This window comes from Lynx canadensis, chromosome E1 (genome assembly GCF_007474595.2).
Source record: "Lynx canadensis isolate LIC74 chromosome E1, mLynCan4.pri.v2, whole genome shotgun sequence".
Taxonomy (NCBI): domain Eukaryota; kingdom Metazoa; phylum Chordata; class Mammalia; order Carnivora; family Felidae; genus Lynx; species Lynx canadensis.
In genome coordinates, this window is record NC_044316.2 from 36,589,842 (window position 1) to 36,609,464 (window position 19,623).

The 19,623-nt window shown below is 42.5% G+C and overlaps 1 protein-coding gene across 3 annotated transcripts in view; it reads left to right on the forward strand.

Annotated features, from left to right (window-relative positions):
- Positions 1–19,623, forward strand: part of SKAP1 (src kinase associated phosphoprotein 1) — a 287,749-nt gene that overhangs the window by 211,090 nt on the left and 57,036 nt on the right. For all 3 annotated transcript variants that reach the window (XM_030296974.1, XM_030296975.1, XM_030296976.1), the window contains exons 5-6: positions 17,218–17,295; positions 18,151–18,234. In XM_030296974.1, coding sequence (XP_030152834.1) covers positions 17,218–17,295; positions 18,151–18,234 — 162 coding nt within the window. The remainder of the gene's footprint in view (positions 1–17,217; positions 17,296–18,150; positions 18,235–19,623) is intronic.

Genomic DNA, 19,623 nt, shown 5'->3' on the forward strand with positions numbered 1-19,623 from the left:
AAATTTCATCATGGAATTGCATGCCCTTTGTTACCTGTGAAATAAAACAGATCTCCAGTGGAAGGAGGCACCTGTTTCTGTGGGTTCCCTTGCAGTGCAGGAAACGCTTGAGCAGAATTTAGACCTGTGGTACAAAGTACAAGATTAGAGTTGCAAATGAGTCTTGGCATTGCATAGAGACTACAGGTTATTAAAATATTCTTCAAAGGATAACCTAATTCAAACATGGCTTTGTGTTAAGTGTTTTTAATAAAACTGTTTCTCTTTATTCTATACAGATTTCTTCTTTCTTTTCTGGATTCCTCTGACAGAGACCCTTCATATCAAGCTTAAGAATTTTGTATATTCAGCCACTTGGAATGTTTTTTGAAAAATCAAATACTATAGAACTGCAGGCAGTCAACCTTTCCCAATCCTGGGGTACTGCTCTCCAGAGGCAAGCCCTTTCAATTCATTCATCAGTTCTGGTGTGTACTTCCACATTTCTAAATAATATTATTATACAGCTATTTTTTTGATTTATCAATTTCAGACATTATGTATTGATTTCATATCGTGGCAGAGGAGGATTTAACACGCTTATCTCACCCCGACCCTCCCTTCTCCTCCCTTCATCTTCCCAACGTGATTATACCATCATTTTTAGTTAGTTTAGTTTTAGGGCTTAGATGATTTTAACTATGTAGATTTTATTTACTGCCAACCCTTATAAACTTCTGTAATTACATTTTATTTCTTGTTTGTTTGTTTGTTTGTTTGTTTTCTAGAGTTGGCAAATGCCTCGGCTTTTTCATTTGATTAGTTTTCTAAGTCGCCATCCCAAATTCTTCCCAAAGCTTCATGGCAGAATTGTAGTATTCCTCTGACTACTACTTTCCATATGGTCAAATGCATCAGATGGCCCATCAGTTCCATTTTGTTCTTGGAGCAGCTCTCCCGGAGACCTCTGTCCTCCTCCCCACTCTTGGATGGCTGCTCTGGAGGTCCAGGGCACAACTGTCACCCTGGGACTTGCCTTTGTCTGTTTCCTGGATTTAACATCACCTTGTTTCTCCCTCATTTAGGTGGAGCACCTCCTCTGGTGTCAGGCTTTCTCTAGGAGGGAGATTTCTTGAGACTGTGCATGTCTGAAAACCTCTTTATTCTACCTTTACACTTGATTGACAGTTTGGGTGTAAGAATGCTAATGGAAATTGGTTCGCCTTAGATTTTGGAAAGTTTTGCTTCATTGACTTCCAGCTGCTAGTGTTGCCGTGGAAAAGTTCAATGCCATTCAGATTCTTCGTTCTTTGTGTAGGACCTATTTTCCCCCTGATTCAGAAGCTTTTACGAGCTTCTCATTATTTGTCATGTCCTGAAATTTCACAGTGATTACCAAGGTATGAGTCCCTCTTCATTCAGATTCTGGGAATATGGAGGACCCTTTCAATCAGAAGACTCATATTCTTCATTTTGAGAAATTTCATCATTTCTTTGATCACTCCTTTCTTTTTACTTTCTGTATTCTAATATTTTTTAAGTTTAGTTATTTATTTTTATGTGTGAGAGACAGAGTACGAACATGAGCAGGGGAGGGGCAGAGAGAGAGGGAGAAAGAGAATCCCAAGCAGGCTCTATACTGTGAGCTCGGAGCCTGATCCTAGAACTTGAACCCACGAACCACGAGATCATGACCTAAGCTGAAATCAAGAGTTGGATGCTTAACCAACTGGGACACCCAGGCACCCCTCTATGTTCTAATATTTTTATCACTTCTGTTTTCCTTTCCTTGATCATTTTGCCCAATTTCTTTAAGATTTCCTCAATTATATCTTCCAACTCATCTGTTGATTCTGTTTTTAATTTCTGCTGTCATATATTGAATTTCTGACCCTCCTTTCTTGCTCTCTCATTGTTCCTTTTTAAGCATCCTATCTCATGGATGCAATGTCTTCTCATCCCTCTGGGAATATTAATGATGGCTTGTTTGTTTGCTCTGTTTTTTTCATTTTACTTTCTGCAACCTAGCTCTGTTCCCCCTAACCTTTTAATCTGTTACATGTCTTGGTCTTTGTCTTGCATGTTGGAAGCTTTTCTGCAAAGTCTGGTGATCCTTAGACCCTGCTTATATTTAAAAGTGAGACACCAAAATGCAAACCGAAACTTCTGTGTGCCAAGGTGGAATGTATCAACCGATGGGCTTTACTTTAGAAAGCCTAAGATTGAGAGTGATAAGGGAGAACCCAACCGTTTTTGCCTAAGATGGTTGCTCCCAACCATCAGTAGATGTAGGCCTTTTTTCTGAAGCCATTCATTTTTCCAGAGGAAGATCCATGAATCTCCCAGCGGTGCCATTATACACCACCACCAGGGTTCTTGGAAATGAGCAGTAAAAGGAAGCTAGGGACCTCGGTGTTCAGGACATGGACTATTACTTAATTCACCTGTTCTCAGGATGGCGTCTCACTCTCCACCGAACTGTGTGTCCCAGCTTTGGGACTTCCCTGGTCTCATTTCCCCACAGAAATTATACCCCCTGTGCCGAGCTTACCGAATGATGGGAGCAAAAGAGTGATACGATGCTGGAGTCAGAAAACTCTATTTCTCTTCTCAACTCTACAACAAATTAGTCACATTGCCTTGGGTAATGCCGCATAATGACATCGTTGGGTGAGTCACATAATGACATCATTGGGTGAGTCACATAATCTGGCTGCCGGGGCTTTGGTTTCCCCATCTGTAAAATGAGTGGCAAGGTCATTTGCTCTGTCACCACTGGAGAGCCCTGTGACCTCCCCAGGCAAGAGTTCTTCATTAGGGAACCTTACACAGATGCTAAAATATGTGATGAAATAAAGTGTAAAAGAGTTCCCTTAAGTACCACTACCTTCTTAAACTATGCTACTTTTTAGCAGTTGGTCTTTCTTGCAGAAACCTGAGCTTTGGCAACACAGGACATGCTGCTCAGACTCTGCACCAGAGCCTCTCTAGCCCCTTCTTTCATGTGTTCTGTGCAGTCTGGCTCATGGGAGGCCCAGCAAGTCCGCTCGGTGGGCAGAGCTAAACATCCCTGTGAGCCTCAGACAGGGAGATCATCCAGGCGCCCACCTCTTCCCTAGCAAGGCCAAAGATCAAGTCCCCATTTGGGGCTGACGTCCTGAGCAACTCCCAGGCTCCATCTGGCGGTATTGGTGCTGTAGGCATGCTTAGCAGAAAGGGTTCCTAAAAACCATGACATTTGGGCCGAGAAACCTATAATTAAAACATTCTTCATCTCTGGGGGCCTAGGTGGCTCAGTCAGTCTTTAAGCGTCTGACTTCAGCTCAGGTCATGGTCTCACGGTTCATGGCTTCAAGCCCCGCGTTGGGCTCTGCTGACAGCTCAGAGCCTGGAACCTGCTTCGGATTCTGTGTCTCCCTCCCTCTCTGCCCCTCCCTCACTCTCTCTCTCTCTCTCTCTGTCTCTCTCAACAATAAAATAAGCATCAAACAAACTTTTTTTAATTAAAAACACATTCTTCATCTTGACTTTACGTTATAGTTATGACTATAACACGATTCATTATGTAAAATGTGTAGCAAAAAAAAAAGAAGTATCGGATTTGGAGCTTAAAAAAAGAAAAAGAAATAACCAGTCTGTGTCTTGACTCTCCTTTCAAGCTTTTGTGAGAAAGTCACTTACCTCTCTGAGCCTTATTTTCAGCCTCCAAAGGCTTGACTGGTAAGACCTTTCTATCTGTATCAGAATCAACGAGGTGCGATAAAGGAAACCATTTGACAAACACTAAATAAAGTACTATCCAAATGTAAAGTATTACTATTATCACTGTTACCATTGTAACTATTTGGTCCAGAAAGGCTGAGTTTCATGCTGCCTCTCCTGTCTGTCACACACAGGCAATTCCACAATTAGAGCTGGCTTTCCAAAAAGACACTTTGGTTCTTTTTTTCCTCTAAAACAAATGAATCCGTAACCAATGTACCCTAGCCATCCAATATGTGCAGCCTCTTTTGTTCATGAACAACCTTAAGGTAATAAACTGGTATGCCCCTGTGACAGAGAAAAATGTCGGAAGGAAATGGGTTTCCATCTGAGGCTTCTAAGGTGCTAAACCAAACAATAACAAGGGAAAAATTATTCCGCTAAATGCACCTGACGTGCATTGGCATCCAATATGCCACCCTCCTCGCTCGGCATTATTACTTATATACCTGCTTCTGAGAAGGGCCGCTCAGAAGAGCTACTCTGCTTTTAACAGACATACATTTTAGGGACTTTTAAATAAACTTATATAGCAACACCGAGCTCATGTCTTCTAAACTTTGCTATTTCATCCGTCTGTACCAAGCACCGTGAAGCAAAATGGATGTGCCTTCAGCTTTCTGCAGTCCTGGAAAATGAACCAGTCCACTTAACAATAAATGGTGGTTGGTTCGAACACACATGACTGGTCTAGTGAGGAAGAAAAGAAAGTTGAGCTTAATGAAGTCCAGTGTCTGTGTCCCTGTGCATGGACAGGAAAGGACGAGTGTTTTATAACTGTTTATTGGAGTTAATGGTAATAAATTCCTCACTTGTGATGCATTAACTTTAATGTTTTCATTACTTGGTGATTTAGGTTTTCCCTTTTCACATTGTAAATCATGTTGTCCCAGTAGCAGAGCAGGTCGAGTGCCTGCCATAATGTTCATAATGCTCAGTGGGGAAAGGAATGTTCTCTTTCTCTCTCCAGCATGGTCTGACAAAAGACACTTTGCGTCATCCAGATTTGCAACTTTCTAAATAAGCAATAAAGACAGACAGACAGATGCATCTGACAGCAGCCTAGCAGAATGTGACAGAGTCTAGTTTAGATCCAGGGAAAGACAGGTCTCCATAGTAACTTTCCAAATGTATTTGGTGCTGAAGGTTCTTTTTTTTTCTCTCTCTCTCTCTCTGTTTGCTGAGTGTGAGCCCTTAGTTAATGAGCTGTGCAAATAGATATTGAGATTTAGTGTTTTTATTTTGCAATTACAGACTTGGTGATTTGGTTGGAAACTTTTGGGTCTAGGAACATCACCCTCATTTTCCCCTCTTTAATTTTTTTCCTTACAAAGTTTGACTTACCTCAAACTTACATGAGTTTTATCAGGTGAAACAGGAGATTCAAGAAAGATTTTAAATCTCAAATATGTAACTGATAAGGGAAGGAGGCGATAAGGAAAGGAGGCGATTTTTGCCCTAGAGGTTCCTTATCATAGCCATCGTTTTTGTCCCTGATCGTGTGCCGCTGTACAAAGACACACACCCAGGGAGCTGGCTGGGAGTGAGGTCTGGCTGGGGAGTGACACTTTGTCCAGTAGATGATACATACCAGGTCAAAGCCACATTGCTAAGATCATTGCATTCCCATCAAGTCCTTCCTGATGGGGTGTGTGAGTTCTCATTAGATCACCCACCCTGAAAAACCCCCGGAGAATCACAATAATTAGTTCCTGAGTCTCCTTTTTGATTTTCTGCTTTGTTTGCTTTAAAAGTTTCCTCAATGCAGCGCTCTGATGATATCTGAATGTCTTTTACCAGAGAGACACAGAGAAGGCAAAATTGTTATCATTTGGCTTCTCCTTGAAATCTTTTGTTTTTGGAGAGTAACTACAATAGAGACTCCAGGATCCTCGTACGCTAATCCCCACATGGGGTTCGCCAGCAGCAGTATGAAGTGTTCAGACACACATGGGATCTTAGCGTATGGGATGCAAAACAAATGGAGACCAAAGAGAAAAATACCATTTTTTTCCTCAGAGAAATAATAAGACTGGGGAAATGCTACAAGAAGAGGTCAAGTTCTCAGCCACTCAAGGCCTGTAGCTCAAAAATTGCCTTCGACAGCTATTTCTGAGAAGTATTTGGTGATCCATTTGTCAGGTTGTTGGCATGTGGCTCGGCCCTTTGCCCGTGTCTGGCTTCCTCCAGATCCCATCCTTTGACGCTTTCCGGAAGCTGATGATGAGGTCTGAGGTGAAGAGAGCCGGGTCTCGGTGAGGCTGTGAAATAGTCTCAGAAACTTCATTCTCTCCAGTTGAGGTTCATGGCATTTTTCCCCAATTTCCCCCCAAAATTCTCTTTGCCCCCTTCCTATCATTCTCAGTCCTGTTACTCATCCTGGCTTCTGCACTGCCCGTTTCCTCCTTGCTGTCTTGGCTAACGCTTCTTTCTGCCTTTTTAACTTCTTATTTCACGTTACCAACCTTCAGATTAAAATTGTGAGGTACAGCAGAACAAAAATTACCATTTGTGGCTTAAATGAAAATGATTTATCTAACAAATATTCAACTCCCATATTGCCTGCTTAGACCACAAGTCCCATTAGGCTAGAAGTGGTTGCAGTTTCTCCTAACACACATATTTCGGGCACCTACTGTGTGTACAAGGCCCCTGGGGATACAGGGAGAAATAATGAATAATGAATTGTACTGCCCTCTATGAAAGGGACCAGATTTCCCACCAGCAGCTTTTCTTTAAGTGTCAAGAAAATAAATAATTAGCACCGAACTCCTCAGCGTTTCCTGTGGCGTATTTTAGGGAAGGATCCTTCTTAATCCCATATCAGTCCAGCAGTTACTTAAGGTACAGCCCTAGCCTGCGATGGGTCTCAGTTGTTCCCATGTTCCGGTTGCCCCTCAGTCTAATTCTTACCCTCCTTAACTAGACAGCTGTGGTGCAAACACTGGCCCGTCCCCCTAGGTGCACAGGTGTACTGGATTCTTCTTTGTTCCCTCCTCTCAATCCAGGTGCTATGATGTTTGTTCACCTAATTTCCTCCGTAGTGTCATGTCTCCACCTACAAATGCAAGACCTACTTTTACCCTCATTCCCCTTTCTAGGCTATCCTTCCTACTGCCTTCTACCTAGACCCGCAGCTGTATTCCTTTTTGCAGCAGTAGCCCCTTTTCAATTCCCTTGTTCATAGTAGCTTTACATAATAACTAAGTCAAGACTGGAGAGTACTGGGGAAAAGGGCCCCTGGGAGCCAAGACTGTGCTATAATAATGCCCTATAGAAAATGGCATTAGAACACAGAAGAGGGAGTGTATAATTCTACATGGCAAAAATAGAAAGATCCAGGGAAGATGTGATATTTGAATTGAGTCTTAAAAGAGACGCCCTTGGGATGCCTGGGTGGCCCAGTAGGTTAAGCAGCTGACTCTTGATTTCAGTTCAGGTCATGAGTTAGAGCCCCGCATCAGTGCAGAACCTGCCTGGGATTCTCTCTCTCTCTCTCTCTCTCCCTCCCTCTCTCTGCCCCTCCCCTACTTGAGCACAGGGCTCGCTCTCTCTCTCTCTCTCTCTCTCTCTCAAAATAAACAAACAAACAAACTTAAAAGGGGGTAGGGGGAGCATGCCCTACTTTGAAAGAGAGAGAGGAATTCCCAAAGAGGAAAAACAGATGAGCAAAGTTCTGTAGTGTACAGTACATGGCATGTTCCAGACGGCAATTTGTTACTTTTACTGTTGCTGGAGCATTGGGAGGTATGGGGCTTAGAAGAAAACTAAACTGGACAATAGGTGAGACCAAATATTTTAAAGTTTTTGTATGCTGGAGAGTTTGATGTTCATCCTATAAGGGATCGGTGATATTCGATACCACCCTATAATGGTTCCCTATAAGTAATGGGGAACCATTAGCTTTAAGCAGGAAGGTGACATGACCACTTCTGTGTTTCAGAAAAATGATTTCTGGCCACAGTATGGTAGACAAATAGAAGGTAAACCAATTTAAAATTTAAAAAAAATTCTTCCAAACCTAGGCAAGGCTCTTTTCTTTTTTCTTTTCTTTCCCCCGTGTTCTTATCACAGCCCAGCGGAGTAGTAAATAAATAGATTTAGAAACGATATTTTGTCATTCACTTTATAGATATGCTTTTAAATGACACATATCTATCTAATGGTGACCTGACTCAGGACAAGGAGGGAATACAGTGATCCTTCAAAGTTTTGTAAAAAGATGATTTGGCATTTTCCATCCTCTCTACCTACTTATTAGAGTCGCAAGGCCATTTGAAGCCTTGCTGCCTGGATTTGTATGAGGATTCTCACTTTGTATGATTGCCAGTTACTGTGGTTTGGCTACTAAAGAGACTTTAGGCAGCTTGGATCTTTGTGGTTCTAGGATTCCTAGGATAAAAATAAAGCTGAGGGTGCTGGGTTACAGGTACGCATCATGAACAAAATCAGAAGACACAAGAGACTTACTGAGTTTAAACAATTTGTGTGGAGATCGCATGACTTCTCAGCCTTTTTCCCACCATGACACATGTCCACCCACATTTATATGCTCGGCCCACTTCCATGGAACACCCGTGATTTTGAAGAAACACGATTTTCTCAAGGAGATAAAGCACTGGGGGAGCTCTTGATTCCCACCATTGTAATAGTGCATCTGATGTATTTAGTACCATAGATTGTAGCATAAGTAAGATAAGCTATAAATTATTTTTCGATTGGCTTTTTCCCTTAAGAAAGCATATCAGAATGCAGATATTAGTAAGAAAAACTTTGAATCCATTCTTATTCTAAAAGGGAATTATTTGAAATCTCTGCCCTGTAGATTAACACCTGCAATTGATCAAAAACACCAATGTGTCATGATTCGATGATTGAGACTTAGTGGATTATTATATGGAGTGAGTCATTCTTTAAAGTGAAATATGTAGGGGTGCCTGGGTGGCTCAGTCGGTTAAGCAGCAACTTCGGCTCAGGTCATGATCTCACAATTTGTGGTTCGAGCCCCGCGTTGGGCTCTATGCTGACAGCTCGGAGCCTGGAGCCTGCTTCGGATTCTGGGTCTTTCTCTCTCTCTCTCTCTCTCTCTCTCTCTCTCTCTCTCTCTCTGCCCCACCCACCCCCCATGCTCTGTCTCTCAAGAATGAACAAACGTTAACAAAATATATTTTTTAAAGTGAAATATGTACACTTAGAAGATGCTGCTGATTACTATTACCATTTATTTAGATGCTAGAAATAGTGTGTTGAAGTTAGCATACCTGGAGTTGGAAAGGCTTTTTTCTAATTCTTTCACTTCTTACAAGTAAAATCCCACTGAATGTGAAGACATGGAAGAGGAGCATCCCCTAAGACCACAGGCCCCTCCGACGATTAGTGTGGTGCCTCTTTGTAGAAATAAGAAGGTTCTTCATCCTCCATGAGTCGTCATAGTTTCCATATGTTACCTTGTAGCGTGGCATTGTTGATGGAATGTTTTGTGAAAAGGAACCAACTTGGGGTATTTGGCTTAAAAATCTTACTCCTGGGGCACCTGGGTGGCTCAGTCGGTTGAGCATCCGACTTCAGCCCAGGTCATGATCTCGTGGTTCGTGAGTTCGAGCCCCACATCAGGCTCTGTCCCCCTCTCTCTGCCCTTCCCCCACTTGCGGTCTCTCAAAAATAAACATTTTTCTAAATCTTCTTTCTCTTTAAACCAAGTGCTCTTCCTTAAAGAGTAAATACATCATGTTCAAGATTCCTGCATGAGCCCTACACTGGATACCATTCCTCTAGATACCACTCTTGCATCAAAAGACATCTTCCAAACCTTGGTAACCAAGCACCATTTGTGAGAGCTCCAGGTGGCTTCCTCTTGTATTTTCTTTACCCGTGTATCCTTTTATTGTATTCTCATATGTTCTCTTATTGTGCTCCGTACTGTGTATCTATTGACTTCTTGGATTTTACACAGACCTGCCCTGGAAAGCAATTCCATAGATTAGTCAGCCGGTACATTAAAAAAGTTAAATAAATATAGTATCTTAAAACAATTTTGGGGGGTGTTGAGTTTGGTAAGTTCTTTATAGAGTCTGGATACTAGTCCTTTATCTGATATGTCATTTGCAAATATCTTCTCCCATTCTATCGGTTGCTTTTAGGTTTGTTGATTGTTTCCTTTGCTGTGCAGAAGGTTTTTATCTTGATGAGGTCCCTACGTGGATAAAAAAGATGCGGTTTATATATACAATGGAATACTACTTGGCAATGAGAAAGAATGAAGTCTTGTCATTTGCAACAACATGGATGGAACTGGAGGATATTTATGCTAGTTGAAATAAGTCAGTCAGAGAAAGACAGATATCATGTTTTCACTCATGTGTAGAATTTGAGAAACCTAACAGAAGACCGTGGGGGAAAGGAAGGGGAAAAAAATAATTTCAAGCAGAGAGGGAGGAAAACCATAAGAGACTCTTAAATAGAACAAACTGAAGGTGGATGGGGGCATGGGGGAGAGGGGAAAATGGGTGATGAGCATTGAGGAGGGAACTTGTTCGGATGAGCACTGGGTGTTGTATGTAAGCGATGAATCATGGGAATCTACTCCCAAAGCCAAGAGCACACTGTATACACTGTATGTTAGCTAACTTGACAATAAATTGTATTTTTAAAAAAATATTTGTAAAAATAGTAATAATAATTTTTTGACATTAAGTATTAGAATAACCACACACTTGTCTGCTTCTTTTTCTGTACTTAAATGGGGTCTTTTGTGGGAGAGTGAGGCTGGCAGACCCTGTCTTTCCTCAGCCACCCTGAGTGTGTCTCCTCAACTCAGGCTCAGGGTGGGGGAAAGTGCGTGGGCTGTTCCAACTGAGCAGGCTTCAGCAAGGTCAGTAATTTCACTAAGACTCAGTTTCCTGGGGCACCTGGGTGGCTCAGTCAGTTAAGCATCCAACTTCGGCTCAGTTCATGATCTCTCGGTTTGTGAGTTCGAGCCCCATGTCGGGCTCTGTGCTGACAGCTCAGAACCTAGAGCCTGCTTCGAATTCTGTGTCTCCTCCTCTCTCTGCCCCTCCCATGTTCATGCTCTGTCTCTCTCCGTCTCTCAATAACAAATAAATGTTAAAAAAATTTTTTTTTTAAAGATTTTAGAAATTTTAAAAAGATTTCCTGGTCTGTAAAGTGCTAATAAAGAGCACTCATAAAGAGTGCTATTAAAGAACTAATAATAATACAGACCTCACAGACTGTTGTGAAGCTCAAATGAGATATAAACATGCTTTATAAAATGCAGATTAAAAGTTTATTTGGTTTTTTCATTAGAACATATTAGTTTTAATTATTTTTTTCGTTTTATTTATTTATTTTTTTAATTTTTCTTTAAACATTTATTTAGCTTTGAGAGAGAGACAGAGTGTGAGTGGGGTCGGGGCAGAGAGAGAGAGAGAGGGAAACACAGAATCTGAAGCAAGCTCTAAGCTCTGAGCTGTCAGCACAGAGCCCGACGCGGGGCTCGAACTCACAAACCGCGAGACCATGACCTGAGACGAAGTCGGACGCTTAACCGACTGAGCCACCCAGGTGCCCCTATTTTTGAGAGAGAGCGAGCACAAGCGGGGGAGGGTCAGAGAGAAGGAGAGACAGAATCCCAAGCAGGCTCTGCACCATCAGCACAGAGCCCAATGTGAGGGCTCGAACTCACAAACTGAGATCATGACCTGAGCCGAGATCAAGAATCAGATGCTTAACGGACTGTGCCATCCCGGCGCCCCTAGTTTTAATTTTTCCGCTCATCAATTATCTGCCTTTGTTCTTAGTACTACTTATTGGCCTAGAACCTCTCATGAATTTTCTTTATCCTCAGGATAACAAGGTTTCTTCCACAGATTTTTATAGTCTGGTCTGGATTGCCAGATCCAGTAACCTGAATTAACAGATCTTTTTTAAGACCTTAAAAAGTTTGAGGGCCAACAAGAGTCCATCAAGATCTCCCAAATGTTGTCTCCTGTGCTGGTTTGCTTACAGCTAGACCTTCAGTCTCACTCTAATTCCCCTTGTTTTGTTTTCTAGCTTCTTCTGCCACAGCTTGTTGAAGAGTTTGACCAAGTACTTTGAGTCCCCTCCTCTTCCTCTCCTCTGCATCCCAGTTATTCCTCCACGAAATTAAAGCTGTCTGAGCGGTCTTTCTGCATCTCTGAAACTTTCCGATCCGAAGTCGATTATTATTCATGATTTAGAATTTTTCACCTCACATGTGTTACATGTGTTGGTGTAAATTCCTTAATAAGTGAAGCAAAATGACAGGAAAGTGTGAAGGTGTCAACTGAGGCGGGTAGCGAATAGAACCACGGAAGTTAGAGAATTCTGTGAGGCTGTCCCAAGAGACTAAGGGAGGAAGAGTCTTCGAAACCAACTTCCCTGTTAGTGTCATGCTTCGAAGTTGAACACGCCTGACACCTCAGACTGACTGTCACTTACTGACTGGCTTACTGTCACTTACTGACTGTGACTTACTGACTGGCTCCCGAAAACTGAGAAAAAAAGGCAAAAAAGCAGCCGAGACGTTCAAGAAGCTGAGGGAAAACTGTAATGAACTTATTTTACAAAGGCCACAGAAACCAACTACAAAGGAGATTTAGGACCAGCGACCACCAGCCAGAAGAATACTACCCTCACCCTCCCTGCAATACTCTCTTCCCCTTTGTACATTTGAGGCATTGTGAACTGTGTGTTTGTCACCCACCAGCCATCTAGACCAGATGGAACCATCTAGACCATCTATGACCAGATGGAACATAGTTCATCCCCCACCTCCAAATATTAGATTTTCTCCAACCTCATCCACCCAATCCCCTGGGGCCCTTAACACAGGTACTTTAATGGAGGAACCTGATAAACTTCACCCTGCCTGAAATTCACCCCTGGTAGCTCTCAGTCTCTAGGCTGGAGTTTGGTCCCTTTTTCCAAACAATTGGAAAGAACTTGGGTTAAAAGGAAAAGGGACAATGGGAGAAGTCCACAGTTTAAAGGGGTGGGGGGGTGGCAGTTGAACAAAAGATGGTTTTTTTTAAATCATTGATTAGGGGCACCTGGGTGGCTCAGTCGGTTGAGCATCCGACTTCAGCTTAGGTCATGATCTTGTGGTTCGTGAGTTCAAGCCCCACGTCGGGCTCTGTGCTGACCGCTCAGAGCCTGGAGCCTGCTTTGGATCCCGCGTCTCCCTCTCTCTCTGCCTCTCCCTCGCTCACACTCTGTCTCTCTCTCTCAAAAATAAATAAACATAAAAAACTTTTTTTTTTCTTAATCATCGATTTTCATTTCAGGTTGGCTTAGCAAGAAACCAGCCAGCTGCCTCTAAGGGAAGTTCACGGGCACCTGCCTGGTTCTGCAGGGGTTGTGACCTTTTTGCAACGAGATTGCATGGCCTCTTGTACTGTTAGCCTTGTGCTGTGGTGTTGCCAAGTGATTTCTCCAATTCTCTTTTCTCAGTGGGCTAGAACACAGCTGATTAAATAAGCCGTGACTCACATAAGCTCCCATGTCTTTTTTATTGACTGCTTTATGGAAATGTATCACACTCAAAGGGTCCCCATTGTTGTTGCTGTCCATAGCTGACTGAAGAGTCATGTTTAGTGCTGAGAGACAGAATCCTAGTCCGTCGTGTTTTATTGCAGAGTTGGGTATGGGTGGGATACAAGGGTTTAAAGGAATCTGGATGAGGAGAGAAAGATGTCCGAGAATTTCTTTTATCTTCATCTGCCACGAAAGTTGGGTGGCCATCACTTCTAGGTAACACCTTCTCTGCTGATCTTATCTTTATGGCCCCACATCCTTCAGCTAAGTGAATCTTTTCTTTATATGGGCTATTCTGGGAGATTTAGTTAAGTGCAGTGGTAGAGAGAGATGATGACACGAATGTAATTCTGTTTTGTGCTGATACACTGTGATGCACCCTTAGGTTTGTCCAAGAAGGCCATTTCTTCCCAATAAATCTAAATCATTTCTATTTTTTCATTAAGATGGTGATATCTTTTTTTCAGGTAATGGACAAAAAGGCTCGATTATTTTTAAAAATTGTATACTTACATATAAATGTTTTGGCCTTAAAATAGCAACCCATGCAATTATTTGTGGCTTCTTCCTGTTTTTATTATCATCCTACAAAGCATTTACGTGCTTCCCATTAGGCATTAAGTAGCTCTGCAGACCTGTTCATTTGCCAGTAGGTGTGGATTCAGGCATACAAGGCTCCTCCTACTTCATCACCCCGGGACCATGGCCAACGTGGTGCACCCTCAAGATCACTGGTTCTTGATCAGTAGGACACTGAGCTGACACCGAAGTAGGAGACAGCTTGATTGCCACAATGGCTTCCCATCTTGGTTGTCTGGATTTATCTGATAGATCATGGAGCTAATGAAATTGAGCTCAGTGTCAACTTACACTGAGAACAATTCTGTTATTAGACTCCCCACACAGTCCCTTGCACACAGAAGACAATCACTAGAATAGAGATTGCTTTGATTTGATTTCCTAATTGTTTTCCATAGCCATTTCAAACTTCCCCTTCGCTTCATCCCATTTTTTCCACTGCCCATAAGGGAAACCAGGGAAGAGAGTTCCTCAGTACAGATTCCCTCTAATAAGAAAGCAACATAACACGTCTCGCAAAAACCCAGCACATAAAATACCATATCTCTAGCTCTTCAGAATCTGTTGGTGAATGACCAAGAGAGAAAAGTCAGCAGCTCCCTTTTTGCCCAGTTTCAGCAAACTGAGTGTGACTCTTTTCGGAGAGAAGGCGGTGATGGTACTGACCCTAGTTTCCTAGAATTAGTGACTCGAGGTTCAAACGTCTCTGCGGCATTATGTCTTTGTTTTCTTGGTGGTGGCATTCTTGGGTTTCGGTTGGTGGGGAGAGAAAAGCCTCATGCTGATAATGTACTGAAAGTAAATGAAATTAAATAAGCGAAGCAGTGCTCATCACTACTTCCTTCCCCCCTGGGTAATTCAATTCAAGCTCTTTTTCTGATGGCAACTCGCAGGGACTGTCTCTGTCACCCCGCTGGGGCCTGGAGTCTTAACATCTAAATAAAAGTTTCACTCAAGCATTTTTTATGCTCCTGCCAGCAGGATCAGTGAGCTGGTGTGGGCACATTAATGTAATATTCATACTCACAGACTCTCCCCGCACACGAGGCAATGTCTTCCCATTTTCATAATTATAGATGTTCCATAAAATGGCATTTAGATTTGCATTAAAAAAGGAGGTTTGAATTCTAATAGAACGTTTAACATGTCTTTTATGATTCAGACTCTCGGCATCTCTAACTAGAATCTGTATCTCTAAGTTTAACAAGACCTTAAAACAAGAAAAAGAAAAGAAAAAAAAACTGCAAGAAGAAATAGAAACTCCAAGCTTAGGGGATCCTGTTTTTCTCATCTCCTGTGTCTTTCATTTAATTTTTAAGCCTCTAGGAGCAATTTTTGATAGCGCTGCAGAGAAGATAGGCTCTCCTGCAAAGGACCTTCTCAACCATATCAGGCCCTCAACCCGGCCACTCCACCCTCCATAAGATCAGTTTCTATTTTCTTGGAGAGCATTGCCAGAGAGGTATTAGAATTTTCAGAAGGGTGGGAGAAATGAAAGGGTCCTAGACAAATGAACTTCCCTTTGCTGCTCTTCATCTCACGTGTGCACCCTGAGACCCATCTGGGAGGATTTATAGCAGCCACAGAGTTCGCTAACCATAGAGCACACAAATGAAAATAGTCCGTGAACAAGGAAGTTGACAATAAGGACAAATAGAAAGAATCAGGCACTTAGACACACTAAAAAAGAAAAGCCCTTCAGATCTCTGTTTAAAACTAAGTTCAAAACAACTTAGAAGCAAAAGGTAATCTTAGTTGCATTTTAAATTGTCTTAAAATGTTATTTTTAGGGGCGCCTGGATGGCTCAGTCGGTTGAGTGTCCAACTCTTGATGTCGGCTCAGGTCATAACCCCAGGGTCATGAGATCGAGTCCCACGTCAGGCTCCACATTGGGTGTGGAGCCTGCTGGAGATTCTCTGTCTCTCTCTCTCTCTCTCTCTCTCTCTCTCCCTCCCTCCCTCCCTCTGCCCCTCCTCTGCTCACACACATGCTCGTGCTTGCTCTCTCTCTCTCTCTCTCTAAAATAAAAAAATTCTTAAGTTATTTTTAAACAAGAAATATTTTAAGCAAGAAGTAAACTGCCAGCTCATAGCCACCACTGAATAAATGTTAGTTATGGAAAATTTCAAAAAACAATTGTGTAATTGAAAAAAAATTACTTCACCCAAAAGTCTCAAGATATTGTATAGGTGACCCAGTTGATTCCTATGTGGTTGTCCCTTGAGTTGGTTTGTATTTTGTTTTGCTTTCTAAATCTTTTAAGGGAAACCAAAGGAGCTTTGGTTTTGGAGACTAAAAACAATAAACATTAGGATCCTGCCAGCCCACTCTCCTTATTTCTCCTAATTAAGAAATATGGACTTGGGGGCACCTGGCTGGCTCAGTCGGAAGAGCACACAACTCTTGATCTTGGGGCCATGAGTTCGAGCCCCACATTGGGTGTAGAGATTACCAAAAAAATAAACTTAAAAAAAAGAAATATGGACTCGTATTTTTTTAAGAATTTTTTGTGTTCTTGTTTCATTTGATTTTTTAAGGAGTAAATCCCTTCTTTTTTTGTCCTTTACTCCTCTCTTCTATAAAATAAGTATAAACCTCAGGGTGAAAGATGGATGAGGATCTTGACTTCTCAATAAATTTGTACCTAACAAGGCTAATTGAAAGTCAAGGATGTTAGCAGCATACGATTAGAGGCTGATGTCAATTCCAGAGTCTTCTCTTGGTAAAGGCTTCTACCATTGTTAGGCTCTTTCCCATACTTGGACAAAACCAGGATTTGGTGGCTATTGTCAGTTCAGCTTGCATAGCCCTTCTTTGTGTGAACTTAATAAAATTTATGTTCACTAGATGGCTTTGTGTTTTGGTGTGTGTGTGTGTGTGTGTGTGTGTTTTTTAAGAGTGAGTGTGTGTTTATTGCTCTCACGGAGGTGGCTGCGTCTATGGTGAACTCTATCACTCACTAAAGCGTCTCTCTGCTGGTAGCTATTCATTTGACTTTTGATGATCTCAGTGTGGTTATCCAATTTGGAGCTTATCTCCACTGCAAATTCTTAATTCTCTGGAGTCCTTTTCTTGCCAATCAGTACATATTTAGGCTACCTCCCCTTGCACAAACTAATGTATGTTTAGATCATTGTAAGTGGTTTTAGCATTAGATATAATGAGGGAGAAAGAAAATTTACTCTTTTTCCCCAATCATATAAAAATTATCTTATTTTGTGCTGTGCTTAAGCAATTGCCCTTCTGCACCCCCTTCATTAATGTAGATTATCTAAAGTTGCCTAAATAAATGAAAACTCTGCCAGGTTTCAACAAAGCATTTTTGCCGTTGTTCCTTTCAGGAGTGGAAGACATCACAAGAGGAGCTCAAGAGCTGGATAACATCATCAAGCAGGGATACTTGGAGAAGAAAAGCAAAGGTACTGATCAGACCCACAGGTCTCAGAACAGTCCAGGAAGGGAAGGGAAATGAGGAAAAAGGACTAATGTAGAAAGTGCTGTCTCTATGCCCAATTCTGCGCTCAGGAGCTGGGAGACCAAAAGGAAGGCAAGAGAGAAGTCTGGTGTAGTCCAGCGCCCCCCCAAATCTTCAGCAGATTGTGAGTTTCGTCAGAATAGGAACTGGTTCTGCTTTGCTCACCTGGTACACAACAGGTGCTTAATAAATCCTTGTTGAATGAATTGCCGATGATATTCTTGTTCTCATCTCTCAGTGTGCTCCCATAGAGCAAAACCGTTGCCAAGAGTATCATGTTATATCCTGTGTGAAGCAGCCCAGTTTCAAGTTTCAGAGGAACCCACCTCTTGACCCATCGCTCACTGGATGAGAATAGATACCGCCATCCTAGGCCCGGGGTCCCAAGTTTAGCACTCAAAAAGCAAATTGGCTTTAGTACAAGGAGAGCCTTTCCTGTGCCCATGGCCTGAGCATCAGTTTGGTTTGCTAAAAGGCACCGCATAAAGGGATCATAGAGAATTTGAAAAGCACTGGATGAGATTAGAACCTGAAAGATATCAAGGAAGATAAATAGCGAGACAGCTGTGAGAGGTCAGAACAGGCAAACCCCGTGTAGAATCTGGACCTTTAACGGAGCGAGCCCTCTGGACTCTGAGTCAATATGGGATAACCTGCGGGAGTGAAAGGGAGGGTTTTACAGTCCATTAACCTAGGAAATAAAACAATAACACACTGGACTGTGTGTTGTTGGACTTTACGGACTCTTCAGTGGTTGTAGTTACCTGAATTTATGTCCCCTTACTGCTGTTCCGTTTAGATCATAGTTTCTTTGGATCGGAATGGCAGAAACGATGGTGTGTCATCAGCAGAGGCCTCTTCTACTACTATGCTAACGAGAAAAGTAAGTGTTCTTCATCTGCACAGCAGCAGCTCACTCCTGGATGCAAGCACTTCGTAAATTCTCAAGCACTTAGATCTCAAGATAGCAGTCCTTAACTAACACCCATAAAGGGACATGCTTGGGAGACTGAAAGAGGCTGTTAAGTAATACCTTGTCCATCACCAAAAACTCAGATGCCAATTTAGAAACTATTTTCACTTCAAACACTAGGACGGTGTGGTCAGCGTGTCAAAAGGTTGTCTTTTATTATGACTAATAACACAATATTATCAAGGTTGAACACTTTGGTATTTTTTTTAAAGAATCTCAAACTCTTTATGGATATTAATAATATAGTTAAAATACTGGGGGGGAAACTTGTGAGAAAGATTTAAACAGCTTGCCAATGGCCCAGAAACAGAACCCTTGGGTCCAGACTCTCAAAGATTATGCTTTCAACTTCATCCTATGGAATGCTGGGAAGTAGTCCCGTGGACATCCCTAGAGCCGTGGAGTGTTGAGACCCAAATGGCTGCTGTGCCCAGGAGACACCCTCCAGCCAGATGGCAGCAGCAGTGAAGTGTTGACTCAGGCCAGAGACAGCTTCTTAATGAGCCACCATTGAGTCAATCAAGCACACCACTCATACGCTCTCCCGAGAAGGCCTCCCATCCGTGCTTAGCACAGTCACTAAGTTCACGAGAAGAAACAGAGGATATAAGCATAAACCGGAGACAGCGACAACTAAACAAAGCCTAAAAATGATCACTGTCAGTGAACACAAACTTGCAAAGAGGGGATACCCTCCTGCAAAGCATCAGGTCTTGTGGGGACTTTCCTTGGGCTCTGCCACCTCGGCACAGAGGCCAGTGATTCAGAGTACACCCTTCCTTTTCCTTCCAGTCACTCCCCGTTTCTCTTCTCTTCCTTCTTTCCCAGGGGGAGGCATCTCCCAATGCCTAGATATCCAGTCTTGGGAATAATCGGATGTCTACCCAATTGCCTTTGGACTTGCCGTGCCTTTGGCATCAAGAACAGCACCTTTGCCAGGTGACCTGGCATCTTTAAGATTTGTGCTTGGGCTTCAAGGCCAGCGGCTCACGCTGCCTCTCTGCCTGCCTCAGGTTATCGCTGGCTTCGTCTTGGGTTCGCCCTTTTATATTCCTCAGAGACTTTCCCACGTAGGGGTGAAGTGTGAAGCCCTACATGGCGATCTTAGCAGCATAGCTCAAAACCTGCGTAACACACCCCCAGCGTCCTTCCGATGCCCAGACCACCATCCGAGCCAGCAACCACAATCTGTTCCCTGAATTCTAGGCATATACAAGCCCGCCAGGGGCAATTTTCTTATTTTAAACCTTAAAACTAATATACCATGTATATCATTGTAAAACTCTTCTTCATGCCAGC